This window comes from Oryzias latipes, chromosome 12, assembly GCF_053564925.1.
Source record: "Oryzias latipes strain Hd-rR chromosome 12, Olatipes_Hd-rR_3.1".
Taxonomy (NCBI): Eukaryota; Metazoa; Chordata; class Actinopteri; order Beloniformes; family Adrianichthyidae; genus Oryzias; species Oryzias latipes.
Window position 1 is genome coordinate 17,934,380 of NC_136248.1, and position 20,137 is coordinate 17,954,516.

General features: G+C 39.2%; 1 protein-coding gene across 4 annotated transcripts in view; it reads right to left on the reverse strand.

Annotated features, from left to right (window-relative positions):
- Positions 1–6,685: 6,685 nt before the first annotated feature.
- rai14 (retinoic acid induced 14) overlaps positions 6,686–20,137 on the reverse strand; it is a 36,311-nt gene continuing 22,859 nt past the window's right edge. For 2 of the 4 annotated variants that reach the window (XM_011481863.4, XM_078955823.1), the window contains 14 exons: positions 18,154–18,260; positions 17,828–18,069; positions 17,013–17,038; positions 16,374–16,460; positions 15,965–16,051; positions 15,695–15,826; positions 15,143–15,238; positions 12,094–12,780; positions 11,552–11,958; positions 10,375–10,540; positions 10,127–10,294; positions 9,793–9,951; positions 9,620–9,685; positions 6,686–8,275 (listed from right to left, as the gene is read on the reverse strand). In XM_011481863.4, coding sequence (XP_011480165.1) covers positions 8,189–8,275; positions 9,620–9,685; positions 9,793–9,951; positions 10,127–10,294; positions 10,375–10,540; positions 11,552–11,958; positions 12,094–12,780; positions 15,143–15,238; positions 15,695–15,826; positions 15,965–16,051; positions 16,374–16,460; positions 17,013–17,038; positions 17,828–18,069; positions 18,154–18,260 — 2,517 coding nt within the window. In that variant the 3' untranslated portion in view covers positions 6,686–8,188. The remainder of the gene's footprint in view (positions 8,276–9,619; positions 9,686–9,792; positions 9,952–10,126; positions 10,295–10,374; positions 10,541–11,551; positions 11,959–12,093; positions 12,781–15,142; positions 15,239–15,694; positions 15,827–15,964; positions 16,052–16,373; positions 16,461–17,012; positions 17,039–17,827; positions 18,070–18,153; positions 18,261–20,137) is intronic. The other 2 variants (XM_011481866.4, XM_078955824.1) reach the window with 1 other exon arrangement.

A 20,137-nucleotide genomic window follows, 5' to 3' on the forward strand; every position in this document is an offset into this window, starting at 1 on the left:
TAAACAAATACTTTTAATGAAAAGTCTATCCTAATGCACATAAATGCGCATTTTGGGCCTCTACATTCAAAACTCTTGCATTTATGTATTGCTACGTACAATACCCATGGCCATTAAATGCACATTGAAAGTTAAATCAACTCAATTTTGACCAATCAGGGACGTCTTTTTTAATTCACGGAAGTGCCAACTCTTTGAAAAACATTATGATCATGAAGGAAAAATTACTAATTGCAAGTTGCGCTTGGGGGGAATAATATGACACCAAGTCTTTCATATACTGGAATAGAGCTGTGAAAGAAAACGTCTGGAGCGAGCGAGATTTGCACTGCTTTGATATTGGGCACCAAGCCTCTTCCAACTGTAGGTGGTGGACATCTGCTAGTAAACAGTGGTGCATGTCCGGTGTCAACACCATATACTAAATGCACGTTTGAACGTGTGTCACATGACCCGTGTAAATGTAGCATAAGAGAAATTGTGTTTCACATAACAAACACCCTGCATAAAGAATGTTCCGCTGTAACGAAGTGCATTTGTTAAACAAAGTACTACTGGACTCCCTCCCACTGTCTACCAGTTTCAACTGAATGGGGTGATGGATTCACGAATATAGCTACAAATTTAATATGCACCTGTTGAAGATGCTAATGGACCAAAAAGGAATTAATTGGCCAAAATAGATGGAATAGAAATATCTGTGTCACATGGAAGCAAGGGACAAAGTTTTTATGATCTACCCAAAGGGCAAGAGGCTAGTTTGAAGACTGAAGTAACTGGAGCCAAGTTATTTCACCAAAAAAATAAAAGTAAAAAAATCCACTAGATTGTTTTCTTAAAGACACAACAAATTATACCATACATTCTGGCTCCAAATGTTTTTTTTCTATTTTATTTTTGTGGTGAAATGTTCTATTTACAACAAATGTACAACCAGTGAACCTTTCAGAACTTTATCATTTTATTAGATACTTGAAATTTTACTGAAACAGGGGCACTGCCTTTTTTTAACAGGCATATTATTGGACCACTTTCTGATAATATCTAAAAGTTGATTTTTACCCTTTATTCTGGCAATTTAGGAAAGTCCTATGTTCAGAGATCATGGCTGGGTTAGTTGATGCTGAGCGTAACGCTAATAAACTGGTTTCAGATCAGCTTAACGCAGACTGCTGTGCATCCATGCACACTTGGAGCAAATCTATTCTGGATTCCAGATAATTTAAAAATCATCATTTTACACACATCATGTGAGTGCATATTTGTCTGTACTCAAAATACTGAAAACTGAATGAAGAAACAGCATGAGCGACTGTTGGGAAAACATAAGTTTGACAACTACCACACACAAGACCAAAGTCCCGCTCCAATCAACTTTTGATCTATTACAAAAGTCTTCCCAGTGGTCTGTGATTATGCTGTTTTTAGGCAATATCAAAAAACTTGTGTTGTTTTGTTGGACATAGTTTCTGCAGAGCAGCAGAGGTTCATTAGAAAGTTGTGGCGTGGAACAAGCCCACTCCCACTTCCCTTCACCGATCTGTTTACACGCTCTCCCACTGGCTTACAGACCCTCACGCCCCCAACCTAACAGTACCGGTACAACAAAAATGGAGAGAAATGCTGGAGCTATTCAGCCGTACAGTTTGAAGCCAGATTCCAGCTCGGATGAAGAAAATGAAGACGCACCGGTACATGGATCTATTTGTCTACAAGTGGATGCATCAGAATGGAGCGTAGCAGGGAACTTGTGACCTGTCCAGGATATTTTCAATGGGTGAGGTGGGTGTATGATATGTTTTCCATCCTGTGTTAAAAACACCAAAAATACCCTTTTCATTGGAGCGGATCATTAAGCTGATTTAATGGGGCCAAATTCTATTAATTTATCATTGGAAAAAAAACAATTACCGGTAAATGAAACGATATACAATACAAAGGCTTCACCTTGACTGAATCTGTGTTACCATGACAATAACCAAATAGATGTGCCAAAGAATGTTTCTAATCCCACCTGGTCACCCCTGTGAAAGCTTTCAGGTTGTCCTAATGTCAAACTGGTCAGATTTTCTCAGAAGTTTACCTTTAAGTCACTTTTGTCCTCAACCAACACAGCAAAAAAAAAAAAAAAAAAAAAAAAAACAACGTACTATTACGCACTGATATTTCATTTTCTTCACAGTTTACTTGCCGTCATTTCAGCACTGTTGCGCCTCTTGAAGTCATTCTGTGTTCTTTTCTTCCAAACAACTCTGATCTGCTGGATTTTCTTCAACTGTGAGAAACCAGAGAACGGAGTCTGTATAATGGGATGGTGTTCTGGTGCCTGGCCTTGAGCAACAATCAATATTTCTTGCAATATTTCAGTTTTGGCCATAAAATAAACATTTCCCCCTAAGGAAATGTATCATTGCTCTGCTTTTCCAACTCCCCTAACTGATTCTTCATGGACATTTGTTCTGGTTACAGATAAGTTATCGCCTCTGAAACTGTAGCGAGGAGCTGCATTCTGAAGTCAGTTCTGGTCATTTGTATTTGTAATGGTCTGATTAAAAAGCAGATCTCTTTGTTATTGAGAAAAATCCACCTGCTTCAACCTTCTCAATGTTTCTTTTAATGCTTCACAGACATCCACCAAATGAAGATGAAGATTCTTGAAGGCATGTATGCATTGATATTCCTCATTACACTTTGATTCAAAGGCATGGATCAGGCATCTTTTTGGTTTCATCCTACCATTAAGTTTTTCAGAAGAAGATGACTTGATGCGAAACTTATAACTCTGTTTATTAAACAACAACAACTAAATCAATCAGTTGGAATGGCTAGCGTTTTCTTAATTTAGAGAACATTAAGAGCACACTTGTGTGTTAGGCTTTTTTTTGTGCATGTTCTCACACGCGTGAATTTGTTTGTGGGCTGCAGAGGGCCGCAGGCGAGGTTACATCTTGCAGCAATTAAGCCGCATGTGTTCCTTACGCCCCTTCCATTGGTCGGCTGCAAGCTCCTATTTCAAGGCCCGTCAGCATTTAGACTTGATGGCCCAACACAACAACAACATGTTGCACTCATCAGTTCATTGCCCGATATTAACATGTGGTTGTTTGATTGTAGATGGAACATGAGTAAGTTTGAAAAAAAAAAAAGAAAAGAGGCAAAGGGAAAGACTGGGAAGCAGGAGGCCCAGGAGGTGGAGAATAGTGGAGGAGAGAGGTGAAGAAATGTTCATTTGTGGATGTCGCAAAACATGTTTTGTCTCAGACCTCCCATTGACATAAATTGGTGGACACTCCCTGAGGGCTCCACGCTCTGCCAAAAGGAGAACCATGGATCAGTGCAAATGGTCCATGTTGACAGGATGACTTGGAAACGTGTAAGCACTTACAGTGGGCGAAACTGCTGGATGTGACGAAAGCTTTATGTGTTGATGGGAGCTTGGATTCCAGAAGCCGAATGTCCCACACGTCAAACCGAACAACACAAATTAGGAAGCAATGGGGCCGAGTTAAATGAGGCTTGTTTGTAGTAACGATGGAAATGCTGAGAACGTGAGATGATTCTCATCTGTCAGTGCTGGCACACATTTTTTCCATACCTTCCCTCGTCTTTACAAAGCGCCTAAGTTTGTGTCTGATCCATGAATTGTCACACAAACTTACACAAAGTTTGCTCTGCAGACAATTGATCACATGTGGGGCATAGGACACCTAAACACTAAAACCCCATGCTGCTGAGGTCATTTTTTTCACTAGAGTAAGTTTACTTTTATGTTTAACCACTTTAATTCCACACCTCCTAACTTCAGACTTTTTCACCATCAAGGTTTACCAAAAAAAAACCTCTTAGATTGTTCTCTTATGGGTTAAAAAATACATTTCCATGGCATACTTTGTTGATTCCTTTCATATGAAGTTACATAAACACAATGGCTGCAGCAAATTACTCCAACATCTCTATAGATTGAGACATTTGGCTCCAAGTGATTGCAAATGTGCACATGCCAAAAATCTACAAAGGAATGCATTTTCTATTTGTTGCAATTTTTTCCCACCTTTATTAAAAGTGTTTGCATTTTTTTTTTTTTTTTTGGCAAACAAAGTTGCATTTAACGTTTTGGTTCTTTTCCTGCCACATAAAAATGTATATTGTAGTTTGGAATGCATATATTTAAAGTTTGGATGTGCTGGTGGCTAACCATTACTACAGACAGGAGATGAACTAAAGACTAAGGGTCAAAGTTTCAGTAATTAATAAACACAAACTGAAGTAGAAACATGCTTGAATATGTTTTTCACACATTATATTAAATTCCAAATCCCTTTTTTGCAATAAATGTAAACACAAAAAAGAAAACCATTAAAACTAACAAATAGACCACATATCTTTATATAAAATTATTTAATTTGTGCAAATTTACACGACCTCTGAATGCAAAATGGGCCAAATGTCAGCAGCAGCAAAACTATTGGGGATTTCCTAATTCACAAAACTGCTTAACGCACAAATAACAGACCCAAGTACCAGCACTTGAACTAATGTTGCTGGTAAGCTCTTGCAGAAACACGCCGTCTGTGACGTAAATGAGAAAAAAGCGATTAAACTATATTTACTAAGAACACAAACCCTGTTTTGTGGAAAAATGGGGGCTGGAAAAAAGGTCAACATTGACGCGATTAAAAATGGAAAAAAATAGACTAACAGATGTGCAGGCTTTGCTTTCACTGCTTCCACTTACGCTGAAGATGTTCTTCAAGAAAAGTGGAGGCCACTTCATTTTCCTCCCCTTCTCATCCTTCTGGAAAATATTGCAAGTTTAGGTAGGCCACTACAGAAGAAACTGCCAGCTGCAGCTCAGTCATCCCTGCCCTATGATCTGCTCCTTTGGACGCTCCTGACTGTAGTTTGTCAAGTATTTTTTCCTCCTGGCAAAAAAATGTCTAATTTCCTACCAGATCAAGCTCCGTTAGCTGCAATGTTCCTGTTTGACCTTTCTAATAAACTTGTTGGAAATCTTTTGTCTTCAACTTTAACGGGCTTTAATGCAGTAAGACATTCTTTTTATTTTTAGTTTAGTTCTTGGTTAATCTAAAGCTGAACCTCAAACTTTAGGTCTTTTGGTTTTAGATTCAGTTGATCCAGTCTAATGTCTCAGAGCAACTCTGGACAAACATGAGTCTTTGCTGGATTAGGATCACAGCACTTGATCTCTGTCTGGTACCCCCTCAGGCACGAGGGCAGAGCATGTGGGAAAGCTAGATTGACAGGAAGTTGTGGGGTAAAAACAGAGGTGGGTTTGTGAGTTTTCCTTTGTGCAGAAGCACATATGTTTGTGTATTTGCATGCACAACACAGGGCCAGAGCAGAAAACAAAGTGGCTGTGTCGCTGGTTAGAAGACACAGAGGACCAAAGAAATGTCTTGAAATCTGTCCGGAAACAAATATGGACAGGCACTAAGGGGGTGTAGACTTACATCAAGAGTCCTTTAAGGACACTAAACATAACATTCAAATATTCTGTCAAGAAAATATTGGGAAATCTTTAAGCATTTTTTTAATTCTGCTCCTTTTGGAAAATTATAGCAAAAAATTTGAATAGTAATAGATATTTAAAAAGATCGACAACTAAGATTTTGATGAGTGTTGCCACATGTTGCTTAAATAACTCCTTGTCCTTAACTGAGCATTTTTTGTACCAGTTAAAGTACAATTTTTCAGAAAAAGTATGTGTAATGTTTTAGTGATAGTTGTCATTTTGGTCCTGCTGTCTTTTTGTTTCCTGCGACAGCCTGGTGACCTGTCCAGGCCTTCGCCCAACAGTAGCAGGGTTAGGCTCTGGCATCCCCATGACCTCGAAAGGGAGAAAGCAGGTTAAGAATATGGACGGAGATCTTTTTCTAATTTAAGTGTGTGAGTGAGTTAGGAGGGATTGGAGAAATTTTATTGACAAAGGCCTCCCTCTAGTGGACATTTTCTGGAGGTGCAGTCTGACCCTTATCAAAACCTAAAGATTGGGCCTCAAGTCAGGCAGTGCTGCTCTAAAGAAGGCTGATTAATAAGATAATGGTGGAAAAAGCATGGCGAAGGCAGGGGACATTCTGGACAGGTTGCCAGTCTGTCGCAGCTTTTGAGAATTAAAATTTGACATTTGCAAGCTCATTTAAATAAATTAAAACATCAGCCAAAAGGTCTGATATTTCCAGTGAATGAATACCATAAGTTAAATGTATACATTACTGTAACACACACTGATTGATACATGTATGTGTTTTTTTAAGGATTAATACAAAAGGCTTGATCTTAGACATTTGCAATGGTAGTACTGCTGACTCGTGGGGTTTCCCTCTTCAGATTTTATTTTCCAGCATACTTCCAAAAACACAATTTCTGTATTTTAGATCATAACACTGATTGATTTATTAACTGAAATATAACTGACCTCATTATACCCCACATAATCTAACACATTTCCTAAAAAAAAGAAACAAACACATCAAGATGTGAGTCTTCTAGTAATGAATTGGGATCAAAATTGAAAAAAAAAATCTAATATACTAAATAATTATAGATTACAAATACTAAGTGAATGTTTAAATGCAATTTGTAGTAATGCACAAGCCATTGTTTATGTTTTCCAGCATTGTCTTTTAGCTTCTATGCAGAGCAAGCGATAAATACAGAACACAAGTGCAGACAGAGTATGAAATTTTAATAAAGTGGGTGAAAATGCACATTTTTTTTCTTGTATTCTCCCACTTCAACACAGTTTCTAAAGAAACAACTAAATAAAAATGCTGTTTGTCAGGTTTCCCTTTCCTGGTAGAAAACATTTTTAGTAAAGGCCAAAAGATATTTGACACACTACAACCTAAATGGTTAAAGTCATGCAAAGGCTTCATCAGGGTCAAGCGCATCTGATTTAGGTGTTCAAATAACCCTGAGTGACTCACTCAAGACACGGCTTCGCGTAATCCGACTCCCCTTAAAGCGGTGCGTTAGCGTTTGTATGCACGCTGAGCGTTCCCACCGGCAGAAAGGAGATCTTCAACAGATCCAAGCACATTGCTAAGGCAAAGGAGGGTGGAGTTAAAACAGTGCAGAGGCCTCCAGAAGACACAAGCCACTGTAAAAACAGGAATTCAAAGATATTTCTGCATCGAAAAAAGACTGCAGAAAAAAAGTAGGTGAAACTAAATAAATTAATATAGTGGCACAAAACAGACTACAGGCATGATGAGAGACCAACAAACCATTTGGTTTCAGTCAGTAAGTTTGATTTTTTTCAAGAAAATTCAGACTGTAAGAAGATTGAGAAAAGTGCATACCATTAGGTATTTGTTACCGCTGGACTTTTTCATCATGGAGGAAAAAACATGACAAGCAGAGACAAACAATGCCGTAAAAACAGTTACAAATAATAGAAAATATGACACGTTAATACCTATCAGCTACTAGAAATGTATGATGTCTAAAATAATAATAGAAATATAGAGGACCTGCAACCAGGGAAATGTCCAGATGTCCTAACATGATTAAGGACATTAGAAAACAGATTTGACACATCATGATTGAAAGGTTTCGAGCAATTTTCATAACAGACAAACAGCACTAAAACAGAAACAAACACATGCCTTTGTATTTTCACACTGGTACCAAACTTTAACACTGAAAGTTATGAACACAACCGAGACTCAGCACAGCATCTGGGTAAAGGGGATGTAATTGATCAGTGGTCAGTCAATTGATGTGCAACAAATCTTTTTTGAATCCATTTTTGTCATTATTTTTTTTGTCTGTGCCTTTATTCTGCGACCCGAGCGCGCTCTCATGGACGTAGCTGTACCAGGAATTCAAACTGATGGCTTAGCAACACTGCAGGTCTCACAGTTTAGTGTGGTTCTCGGCTATGGACACATCACACTATCATTTTAGTCAGGAGGGGGTCATGAGAACGTTTAAGGTCGTGTGACTGGTGCTTCTCCTGCAGAGTGAATGTTCAGACTGACACTTCACCCCTAATCACATGTGAACTTCAAGAAAACGATTCCATATTCTGAATATAACAGTACTTGCAGGCATGTGGGGGACAAATGTTTTCAAAGGTCGAGACGACGAACTTGTGAAAATGAAGAAGGGGTTGTAAACTGTTTATCCACAGGCAGAATGTGTTTGGCTGTCTCAGAGCTGAGTCTCAGCAGGCCTCCTCAGCTTGACTTGGCATCTTGCACATCATCAGGATCTGCTTCAAGGCATTTTGGACGTCTTCATCCATCTGACCCTGAGAGCAAACACCACAGCCTTAGTTCAGCGGCATAAACTGCAGCTTAAAGGGAATTACCACTGTTCATTAATTCCATTTTTTGTATGTGTTATTTAGAGCTGAACTGCATCTTCCTTTTTCCTTCAGTTTCCTCGTGCCACATTCTCACCGGCTTCTTCCAATGAAAAGTCTATGTAAACGCGCGTTTATACCTTCACAACTTGTGTGTTCACAAGTAGCTACGCAAGTCTCTGAGTCTGTTTTCGGGCTCTACATACAAAACGCGGTCATTGAACGTGCACTGAAAGTTAAGCCAGGGCCTTGGATTTGGTAGTGGCGTATGGATGGCGTCCTTTTCAAGTCATGGAAGTGCCAACCATTTGAAAAGTGATCAGGAAGGAGAAATTATTACTCGCAGTTTGTGCCCGGTGGGAATTAGGAGACACAAAGTCTTTTTTAAACCGGGATAGATTTGTGAGATTTCCGCCACTTTGACATTTCGCATCAGCCTCTTTCAACTATGAGTACATTCGCTATCGGGTAGTGACAGCCCAGTACAAACACCGTATGGTAAAAGTGTGTTCAAAAAGCCTTGCTCAGCGCGTTCTTGACACACATCACATGTCCTGTGTGTGTAGCATTAGAGAGGGAGGTAAAATCACTAGTTTTCTCATAACAACAAAAAAAAAAAAAAACTTGACTCCTCCTACAAACAGAATGGCGAGCTTCCGGTGGTTCTTTTAATCACACTTTAATTTCACATGAAAAAACAATTCGATTTTGAGAAAAACACCATTGATACTTTTTGATGTGGAAATAAAAAAGAAAAAGTACTCGTGCTAGCAGTGAGTGCACAAAAATAAAGCATACGCTTTGTCCAGACGTGTTAACTGAATGGTGGAACAGTTTTCCCTTGCTATATTGGAGTTCACCTTTCCATGTCGCAGATCTTCTCAGTGCAATTTTGCGTGATTTGTTTTTAACCAGTGCATTGTGTTCTGCATCCTGATTGGCTGCTGATCAATCAATCTCCTCTGTGCCATGTCTGCTGGACAGAATGTCATCAGTTTGCCACATTTACACAAATCCTCGACCCTGAACAGATCTTTGTTTTCATTCTATAAAACTGGACATATTTTTGTACAAAAACTCGAACTTAGAGAGTTTAAACAAGAGAGAATCGTGTGAAAATGTTCATGTCAGTCTGAGAAAAGTATATAAAGTGTGTAGTGAGGAGTTAACAGCCTTAGAACATCAATAATCCTACTTTGCAGATTTCACCTGCAGCAGGTTATTTTTAAGACATTTTACAAGAATTTATATATATTTAAAATTTGAATATATATTTAGGCAAGGGTTTACCTGAACAGCATAAAGAAGGTGCTTCCTGTAGACGGACACAACTTCATTGTGGTGCTTTGTTGATTCCTACAGAAACAAAAAAAAATAAACACACTTTTTTTAATTTTGGCAGCTCAAATACATGGAACATTCTAAAGCAATGTGCTGTGCAATCGCACAATAAGGTGTCCTACATCTAGCTGATACTGCAGTTGCTTGATCTGCTGCTGCAGAGCCTCCAGCTGCTGGTTCTGCTGTTGTCTCTTGGATGGAGAGCAGGAGCTGTAGGAGAGCTGCGACAGGCTGTTCACAGCATCCTTTAGCTTCAGTACTTGCCGGGTTAAGTCATCTATCTGCAAGCGGATGCAAAAGTACAAACATACACTTTAAGTGAACGCAACAACTACTTAGTAGCAACAAAGATCAGGTTATGCAAGCATTTTAAATTATATTAAAAACTAAAATGGCAGGGACTATTTAAGGTAACTATAGAACAGTGATGGGATTGACAGTTACATGATTACAAACCTCTTTGTCCTTTTCTCTCTCTGACTCAATGTGGTTCTGTTCCAGCAGTTTGAGCTTTGTCACAGCATCCTGGGACTCAGCCAGTTTGGAGGTCAGTGTCTGGTTCTCCTTCTCCCTGGATGACAGCAGCTCCTGCAGGGCCTCCAGCTCTGCGTGGCTGTCTCGAGCCTGTTGGTGGAAAGAAAGCTTACGGAATCAGATCAGCTCTCCAGCGTTGGTGTCTTGCTTTTGCTCCTCCGTCCTCCCACCTTCTGCCATGCATGAGCTGCCTCAAGAGCCAGCTCATCCTGCTTCCTCAGTGCTTCCTCCAGCAGCTCCTTCTGGTGTTTGATATCGCTCCTCAGCTGCTCCCGCATGGTTTCATGCTCCTCCCGGGGGACTGAGTCATCTGAAGTGACCTCTTGTTCAGTTAGTCTGTCAGAGGAAAACAAAAGAAGGACAAAGTATAAAACTTTTGAACCATAAGAAGGTTTCATCAAAACCTGAGAAATTCAAAATTCAATTAAATATAAGAAAGAGCCAATAAAATGACTTTTTAGGTTTTAAATCCAATCCCCTCAATTATTTAATTAATTATCCCCTCTGCATAATTAATCATTTAGTTGAGTTGACTAGATGAAAAACAAAAAACTAATAAAGAAAAGTAAAGAACACTTTTACAAAAAATGCAATCTAACAATCTGGCCTTACAAATGTCACCAATAAGAAAATACATGCTTCAGTATAATTAACAAAAGTGATGTAATAGGATAAATTAAGTTGATTGGTTATAAAACAGTTTAAAAAAAAATACACCTAGACTAATGCATTTAAAAGCCCACTCTGATTAGAATGGTGTTTTTGGTGTTCATGTAGCCTTTTGTTTATCATGATGGAGGACATATATAAAGAAATTTAAGATTAAAATAGCATTTCTAACTATTTCTTTATTCTAATCTCAGAATTGAGAGCAGACAAAAGAGCTCACTTGTGATGTAAAAAAATACATTGGACGGAACACAAGCTCCCTTCTCCGCCCTGCCTTGGGAAGGGGAAGGGGGGGGGGGGGGTTGCTTCCAGTGGTCCAGCGCACAACTCAAAGGCAAATATCTAATAAAATATTGCCGCTCTGCAGAAACTATGTCCTAAGAAATGAAACAGTTAAGAGGTAACTGGGAACACTGCTAAAACAGATCAAGACTTTAAATATTCAACTCCAAAATTAGGACTAAACTAATCTAAACCTTGAAATTAGGTTAATGCCATTGCAAAGCCTTTTTCTAATTGTATAACTTTTTTGCTTTAAAGTATTAAAGCACTACGGATGCTTATTGGAAAGCAAATATTAGTTAACGATCATTTTTCATTTGAATCGTATTTGTTGATTCATTTTTGGTAGCTTCTTGGACTTGTTCAAGCTCAATAAGGCTTCGTTTGGTTCCTCACCTCTTCTGAAGGTCCTCCACCTGCACAGTCTTTTGATGCAACTCCTCTCTTAGTGTTTCCAGCTCACTCTGCAACTCCCTGATGACATCTTCCAGAGATGACACAACCTGTGTGTGGTCGGTGAGAGCCACAGAGCATTGCGCCTGAGCTTCTGCCTCCTGCTTCAAGCCTGCAAGCTCCTCTCGAGTGGCAGAGCACTTCCACTCAGACTCGGTGAGTAACGCCTGCAGTTCCTCCACCTTGCTGCTCAGCACCTGCAGTTGCTCTGCTGAGGTTGAAGATGGGGCTGTGCTGCTTTTAGCTCGAACCTCTGCCAGCTCTTTCTGAGTGGCGCTCAGCTCACTCTTGGTTTCATCGTAGTATTGGGAAACTGCACTCAGGCGCTCCTGCACCTCATTTTGCTCCTCCTATACAATCAATAGACCACATTTGAAGCAAAGGAAATATTTGAAACTCAATGGAAACTGTTTTTTAGAAATATGTTATTGTTTAGACAAAGGTTTAATGACAGCATAAAACTGTCAGAGGAATGTAGATTTTACCTGAAGTCTCCAGACCTTCTCTTGCTCTTTTTTGTAGAGCTCCTCGATATGTGCTGCCCTCTGACCTTTGTCCTTGTACATCTGCGTCTCCTCCTCTGTTCTTTCCAAAGCCTCCTGAAGCTCCCTAATTTGCAGAGTTGCATTCTCTTTTTGGGACTCTAGTTGGAGGAGCTTAATCTTCAGCTCTTTTAGCTCTTGTTCAAGCGTGGAAGACGCTTCTGTCTGCAGCTCCCGTTTCTCTGTCGGCTCACATTCTTGTCTGCCTTTGTGCTCTCTCAAATAATCTCGTTCCTCTATGACCTGATGGTATTTTTCTTGCGTGTCAGTCAACTTTGCCTGCAGATCTGCCAAGCTTTTCATCAACTCCTCTCTCCCTCTTCTGTCTTCCCCCCGTTCTCCGCCTCTCTCGGCTTTCAGCTGAGCCTGAAGCGAGCAGTTCTCCTTCTTGGTTTCAAGCAGTTCTCTCTTCACGCCTTCTAGAACCAGCCTCATCTGCCTGACCTCCTCTCCATCTCTGTCCTCCTCTACATGTTTTAGAGGAGGAGCTTCTGGGCCGCCTTCCGCTTCCGTTTGGGTGAGCGCCGGATCAAACTCTTCATGGGTGGAGTGAGGTGATGAATTGGAGGCCATACTGTTGGGACGGCTGTTCTCCTTCACCTCCTTATTTCCTTTTAGATGTAGAAGTTTCTGAGTGTTAACGGGGGAGGAAAAAGTAAAAGGAACATTAAAAAACAAGCCTTAAAAATAAAAATCTGATGACTAAATCACTAGGAGTGAGTATTGGCAAAAGTCCGGCGATACGATATGTATCCCTATACACGTCTCACGATGTAATACGTATCACGATATTGTACTGGAAAACATTTTCTTTTCTTTTTAAAAAAAAAAAGAGTATGACTTAGAAAAAAAAAAACTCTGCCTGAATATTAATATGGCCTTCGTTGTGGTAAAATGGTGACACTCCTTTTATTTAATGATCACAACATTAAGCACTGCAACTGCATCTCATATACAAGTTGCTTTTACACAAGCAAATTCACAGTGCTTTTATTTGGGTAAATTAAGAAATGTTTGTTCTTAAATGGAACAGTCAACATTGTCCAATTTCCACAACAAAATGTTTTTCAGTATAAGAAACAACTAATAGAATGAATGTGCCTTAACCCATAATGTTCTATAAGTATGATTATGGAAATAAAGCCCTTTTTTTCTCCAACATTGCCTAACGTAGCTTCTCCTGTACTTTTAAACGGTTCTGGAGCCTGAACGGTCTTTAAACAGGTGTTTCAAAAATGAAGGGGGAAAAAAAGATGCAAATTCTTTCTAGAAACAATAAAGTGTGATGAGGCAACATGACAAGGTGAAGGAGAGCGCTTTAATGTCGCTAAGATGCTTTTATTTCTTGACAATCAGCACTGCAGCTCCATTTTCTTACACCCGGAAGTTTTTTTTTTTTTTTTATCCATTTTATTCCGTTCGTCCCTTTCTGGGTCACGGGGGTGCTGGAGCCTATCCCGGCCACTTATGGGCGAAAGCAGGGTACACCCTGGACAGGTCGCCAGTCTGTCGCAGGGTCACACATAATCACACACCCGTGCACACTCACATTCACACCTATGGACAATTTGGAGTGTCCAATTAACCATATAAAGCATGTTTTTGGACGGTGGGAGGAAGCCGGAGTCCCCGGAGAAAACCCACGCACGCACGGGGAGAACATGCAAACTCCACACAGAAAGGTCCCCCAGTGATGTACTGGTTCAGGTCCCCCAGCCGGGACCTGAACCAGGGGCCTTTTTGCTGTGAGGCAAGAGCGCTAACCACTGCGCCACCGTGCAGTCGATATACAGTATATTACCGCTCTTTGCCACAACGTTGGCCTTTTTTCAGAGCGTTGTACATATCATTTCGATTCATCATGTCACTGAACAAAAATCAATTGCTGTGAAGTTCCGCAGAACTTTGGCTCGCTTTGCTGACAGCATTTTGACCGAGGCTCTGTGCATGAGCTGCTGTGCAGCCGCACTGGTTCACTCTTTCCTATCTGAGCCCGAAAGCACCGTAATCCGCATTTTCATGATACTGGCAGCAAATGCGTATAATCTGCACAACTGTGAAAATTAATGCTTTGTTTCATGATTATGTTTCATAAGGGCAGCATGTAAAGCATAAACAGGATGGGTCCTAAAACTGAGCCCTGTGGAACTTCGTAACTAACTCGAGTGCAATGAGAGGAATGTCCATTTACATTAATAAACTGGTACTAATCAGATAAATAGGATTCAAACAACTGGAGGGCAGATCCTCTGATCCCTCTATTCTTTGGAGTAAAATACTGTGGTCGATAGTGTCAAAAGCTGCGCTAAGGTCTAACAGGAGCAGAATAGAGAGTAGACCCTTTTCTGAGGCCAATAACAAGTCCTTAGAGACTCTAACTAGTGCTGTTTCAGTGCTGTGGTGTGGTCTGAACCTTGACTGAGAATCTTCAAAGTGTCTATTGTCCTGTAGGTGGCGGTAAAGCTGCTTGACTAATACTCTTTCTAGGATTTATTGAAATAAAGGGGGAGGTTTGCTCTGTATTTGGTCTATAGTTGGCCAGATTGCTAGGATCTAAACTGGGCTTAATAAATAAATATTTGCTATAATAAACAATTGTTATCGATAAACATGTACGTTATCTGTATTAGTTGTTCACTAAGTGCTCTATAAATTAGGCTAAAAAACTCCTAAGACTAAATTTGCAATATTTTATTTTTTAAATAAAAAACTTTCATCAAGTCAGAATAGGAAATGTTTAGCTAATTCCAATCACTAGCTGCAGATTCTATACTACACAGTTAAATGTATGCTTAACTTTTATAGTTATTGTAGTAATCTGGGACTGTGTTAGGCAAAGCTACACTGTCACTAAAGGAATATGTTTTATTTTTTATTGCAAAACGCACTTTAGGTAACCTTCCCTTCATGTGAAAGTAGTGAAGCAGTTCGCTCTGGTAAGCTGCGCATTTGTTTATACCAACTCATAAACATGAATGATGGAATTACTTACCTTAAGTTTGTTTTCAAGGTGCTGGTCGACTGAGGAAACAACAGTAATCCCCTCTTGAAGAGCAGAAACTAGCCCCGCGGTGTCTGTTTGCTCAGCCTAACACACAAACACACACCCACAGACGCACATGTTACAGGGAGACATAAAGAGTACGTTAGAGACCACTGGATACCTGAGGAAAAGCGCTGCGAGTCGGGACTTGTTCTTAACGTAGGTTAGACCTCCTTTAGGAATGTGGCGACTGAGAAAGCTTCGCTCTTTTGTGTTGTAAACATGTAAAAGTTAATCGAAACAGGTACGTTGATTCAAAATAACAAAAAACACCAAGAAACAAAATTAAATCAATCAAAATGTAATGTTTGTTGCCTCTTTTAAACCATGCGTTTTCACAAATATTACACAAAATATCCAAAAGTTAAGCAGTCAGCCGAACACAGACATGTTCTTCTTATAATGATGTCACTGTTTTTTCCTTACTATCACACCTGTTTAAAAAAGCTCTCATAAAAACCAAACCGGTCTGTGACTGTCAGCTCATTGCTCATTAATCACCTCAGTCTCCAGCTCAGCAGCCAGGGTCTCCACAGTCTGCTTCAGGTCTTTAATGGTCTGCAACAGCAAGATGCTCTCCTTAAGGGGTTTCTTTACTTCCTCTCTCTCAGCTGATCCTCTGATCTTGTCCTCCTTTGAAAAGAGGGGAGGGGGAAGCGAATGATGGCGGTAAAGAGGAAAAAGACAAGTTTGAAGACTTATTTTCATAAGACACATCTGATAATACTTCATAATTTTTTTTAAACTTAATGTCAGTATTTTTGTTCTTACTTTGTAGTCGAATCTGTTGGGAGTTTCACTTTTGTTGGAGGTAGGCGTGCTGGTAGATGAGAGCGCTGAAGGAGACATCTCAGAATTCTGAAGAAAAAGCTATGTTAGCAGCTTTTTTCCCAAACTTTTTCAGATTTCTTCTTTAGCTTTAGGTTGAAAAAAAATGTTTTTCTCAAAGTTGAAAATGACAAAGTTTAATAAAAAGTCAATAAAACTTTATTATAATTAGAAGTGTAAAAAAAAAAAAACAAGAATCAAGTTTATAATGATTTCTGTTAGGGAAATACAAACAAAGTACTTCTAAAGGTTGCTGTTCTCATTAAATAAATGTACTGCCGCCATGCATCCATATTAATATGTGACACTAACACAAGCTGATGGAAATAAGGAGGGAGGTGTGTTTATTTACCTGCAGAGGGCTAATAGGAGGTGGAGGTGCTTTTCGTTTTTTAGGAGTGGTGTTCTTCTCATCACTTAGCTTAGCTACTTGATCATGCTGAGAAGCCAGCAAAATAAAAGAAAAGAGGAAGGCAACAAAAAGAAAAAGAAAGGCAGGATTTAGTGCAGGTTAGTAAAAGGGTAGTCGATCAATGGGCACTAAGGTCAGTTTTGTTTGCCGAAAAAAAAAAGATAGAAAAGTATCCAAAAGAGCAGGGGTCGTGCTTTGTTTTGTCACAAATGTGTGATTAGACTTTTGCTTGGTACCACCTTAAAACATTACAATAAAACTCCGTTTCAGACTTGTGCATTAAACTGCATAACAATAATTATGCACACCCCAGCTTCAAGTTTTTCCTCAACTGAAAAACATGAAAACACAGCAAAGTTTACTAAGATACTCAGATTACAGAGACGCATTGTCTCTAAATAGACTCATTTTAAATACTAAAGATATAAGTGCAAAAAGATGAAAAATATCCTAATAATTCTAATTATTTTCAGCATTTCTAGAAGTTTAATTTTAGGAATCCTTATAATCTGCCTTCATTTTCTTAAGCAGCTCTGATGCTCATCACAGGAAAGTTTCAAAGGGGCATAAACTTCTTACCTGAGGGCTTTTTGGAGGCTTGATATCTGATGAAGGAAAAGCCAAATGATCAACACCATAGTCAGACGCAGTAGGAGGAATTAGTGAATTCAGCATGACTTTGAAAATATTTTTGTGAAATGAAATACTCAGACATATGTCAAACCAGTAACAGCAACTGTACAACAGATGGCAGTGTTGACTCGTGTTGAAAAAGGACCAACACAAATCTGTTTTTGGCACTATTTATACCTGATAAGCAACTGAACTAGACCTTAAATGCTGCAAGAAGAAAGCTACAGACTAAACCGGAGTGTGTCTGATTGCTTACTTTCAACCTAAGTGAAATGTGGGATTATTGAAATAAATAAATAATTGCAATATTATTTAATGGTTTGTCTGAATGTGTTTAAAAAAACAGCAGCAAACATGAAAAAAAAATCACAGTTTTCAACGACAGATCATCAAACTCATTACACGATCTCTAAGGGAGGATGTTTTTTCTTTACCATTTACTATTTTTTTATGACAACAATCATCTATAGCTGAGATTGTCAAATATTTCCCTAGATCTGCTTGTTTGCAAATGTGCTTTTCTGAAGCTAATGTTACCATTTTGTGTTTTTTGTTTTTGTTTTAGTACACTAGAATTATGTATTAGCATTATGCATAAACTGAACAGTCAGATTGAAGCTTATAATTAATACGATTTCTTTTTTCTTTTAAATACAGCTCCAGTTACTAGATAAATTAATGAAAGTTAATGGAAATTGTGTTATTAAATAAAAGCATTAAGACAAGGCATCAGTTAAAAAAAAAAAAAAAAGGTAACATACTTGGGTTCACTGTCTTTGCACCGTCCTCTGTTTGAGGAGCTTGTTTTGGGGACTTCTCACCTAAAACGTGTCTGTTCAGCACAGCTGTGAGAGCAGCTCTAGCTTCTGCATTAGGAGACATCTTAACATAGTGTAAAACATCATGACCCTCTAAATCTACAGCTGACAGATCTGCCCCCCGCTGGACCAAAACCTCCACCACAGACACTGCGTTTGACTCCGCAGCCACCATCACTGCTGTCCTGTAAAACAGAGAAAGACAGGCAAACGTGTAAGAAAGTGGGCTAAAAGTTAGTCTGGGACGAATATTTGTCTCTCGTTGTTACCTGCCGGTGTTGTCAGGAGTATTTATGTCAGCACTAAAATCCAGCAGAGTGCAGCAGGTTTCTGAGTGGCAGTGTTTAGCTGCCAATAGCAGAGGAGTAAGGGCATCCTTTAAGAAGGAAATGCACATTTCAGAAACATGACACAAATCTTGACTCAGAAACACATTGATTATCGCGCCCTGTGTCAGGATGTCCATCTTGACATGGAGTCTGGCATCTCTCGGCTTGGTGAGACAAATCTCAGGTCCATGCAAAGAAGTAGATGTGAACTACGTCTGCGTTTTACAACAGCGTCTAACATAACAAAAGGACAACAAATAGAGTGTTGTGACCGTTTTTTTTTCTCCCCCAAATGGAACATATTTTTCCTCTTTTGGGAATTATCTTGATGTTAAATAGGTAACTAGATCAGCAGCCAGAGTATAATCCTAACAGTTGCTTCAGAAAAAAGTTAGGGCTATTTGTAAATCTCACATTTATAATCATACATGATTTCATTTCAGAGTAATACCGCTTTCGCACTTCTAACATATTTGCTGACTCAGCAGATATTAGAAGGAAAAAAAACGTACACATTGATTCGTACAATTATCATCAGCAAAACTGTCCTGCTCCCATTTAAAATGAGGACAAAACGAAGTCATCATTGTGGGGGATAAACCATAAGCTTTAAACGAACTCGAAAGTTCAAGAGTTTGTGTGGACATCATGCTTTGAATTATTTATAAACAAATATTTTCACACGCATGAAACGTTTGACAGCTACTGTGTGGCATGGGTTCATGGGTTAACTCCAGATGAAAGGCCTCAGTGTTATAGTTGGAAAGCTGCAGCACATTCATCACCAGAACTGGCAGATTCTTCTACCATGACACTTAACCTAAACTTTGCCCTAGACGCTCAACTGCAGCCGTTGGTGGAGACTGTTTAGAGTTCACAGCCTCAGTGGAGCCACTGACCAGAGGACTCAGGACTGCAGATAAGAAGAGGCATAGCTGCTTAGAGGGTGAACTGGGTCTTTGACACTAAAATTGCAATGCATCTCTTTTCAGACTTTGACTAATTTGGGAAAGTGGGTAAAATATAGATCAAAAATAATTAAAATAACATTTTGACACACAAACATGTAAAAGTAACAGTGTATCTTACAGGCCTGCTGCCATTTCTAAAGAGCAGCAAAAAGAAAACCATGTTCTGGTCTCCTTTGAGCTCAGTTAAAGACTTTAACAGCCTCACGTCTGACTTGCTCAGTCAGTTTCAGCTGCTCTGGAATCTAAACAGGAACTTTTTTTTTCTTTCTGGGCAACAGATTTAGTGTGTTTGAATGAGTAAGTGTACATGTGCAAGTGTATTACTTGGCTCTGAGTTCCTTCATGGGATGAAGGTATATTAATCTACTGATACTTGGATTCAATACCAGAGACATGTAAATGTTGTCGAACAGTTGATGATTCATTTTTACATTGCGATGCCTCTGTTAGGATATAAATAATAATAAAAAAGCTTCTAATCCTCTGTAAAAATGTGCTTGAATTAACACAAAAACATCGGCCACTTGAATTGAAACAGAATATTGATGCCCAGAGTGCATCAAGCTGTGATGATGGAGGAGTTTTGAAGGCATGTTGACTCATTTCTTACTTGCCATCTGGCTGTTATTTTGCATTTGCATTCCTGTCTGCCCGATGGTGTTTTAACAACTGTAAGGCTGAACTGCAGACAAGACAAAGGTATGGATGTGATTAAACAGAGAGTTGGTGTTGAAGCTGTTTACTTTGTGTGCTTGCTGATTTTTGCGTTTTCTACTAATGGAACTATTTGCTTTTTATAATTGTACCAAAACGTTGGGGTTTACCTCAAAAGAGGAATATTTTTAAGAAAGTGGCTCATCATCTCTTTACAATCAGAGTCCAAATGCAGCTTTTATGATTATATGCTAAGGAGATCATGAAATAAATTTGATTTTTAAATTATTTTAAGGATG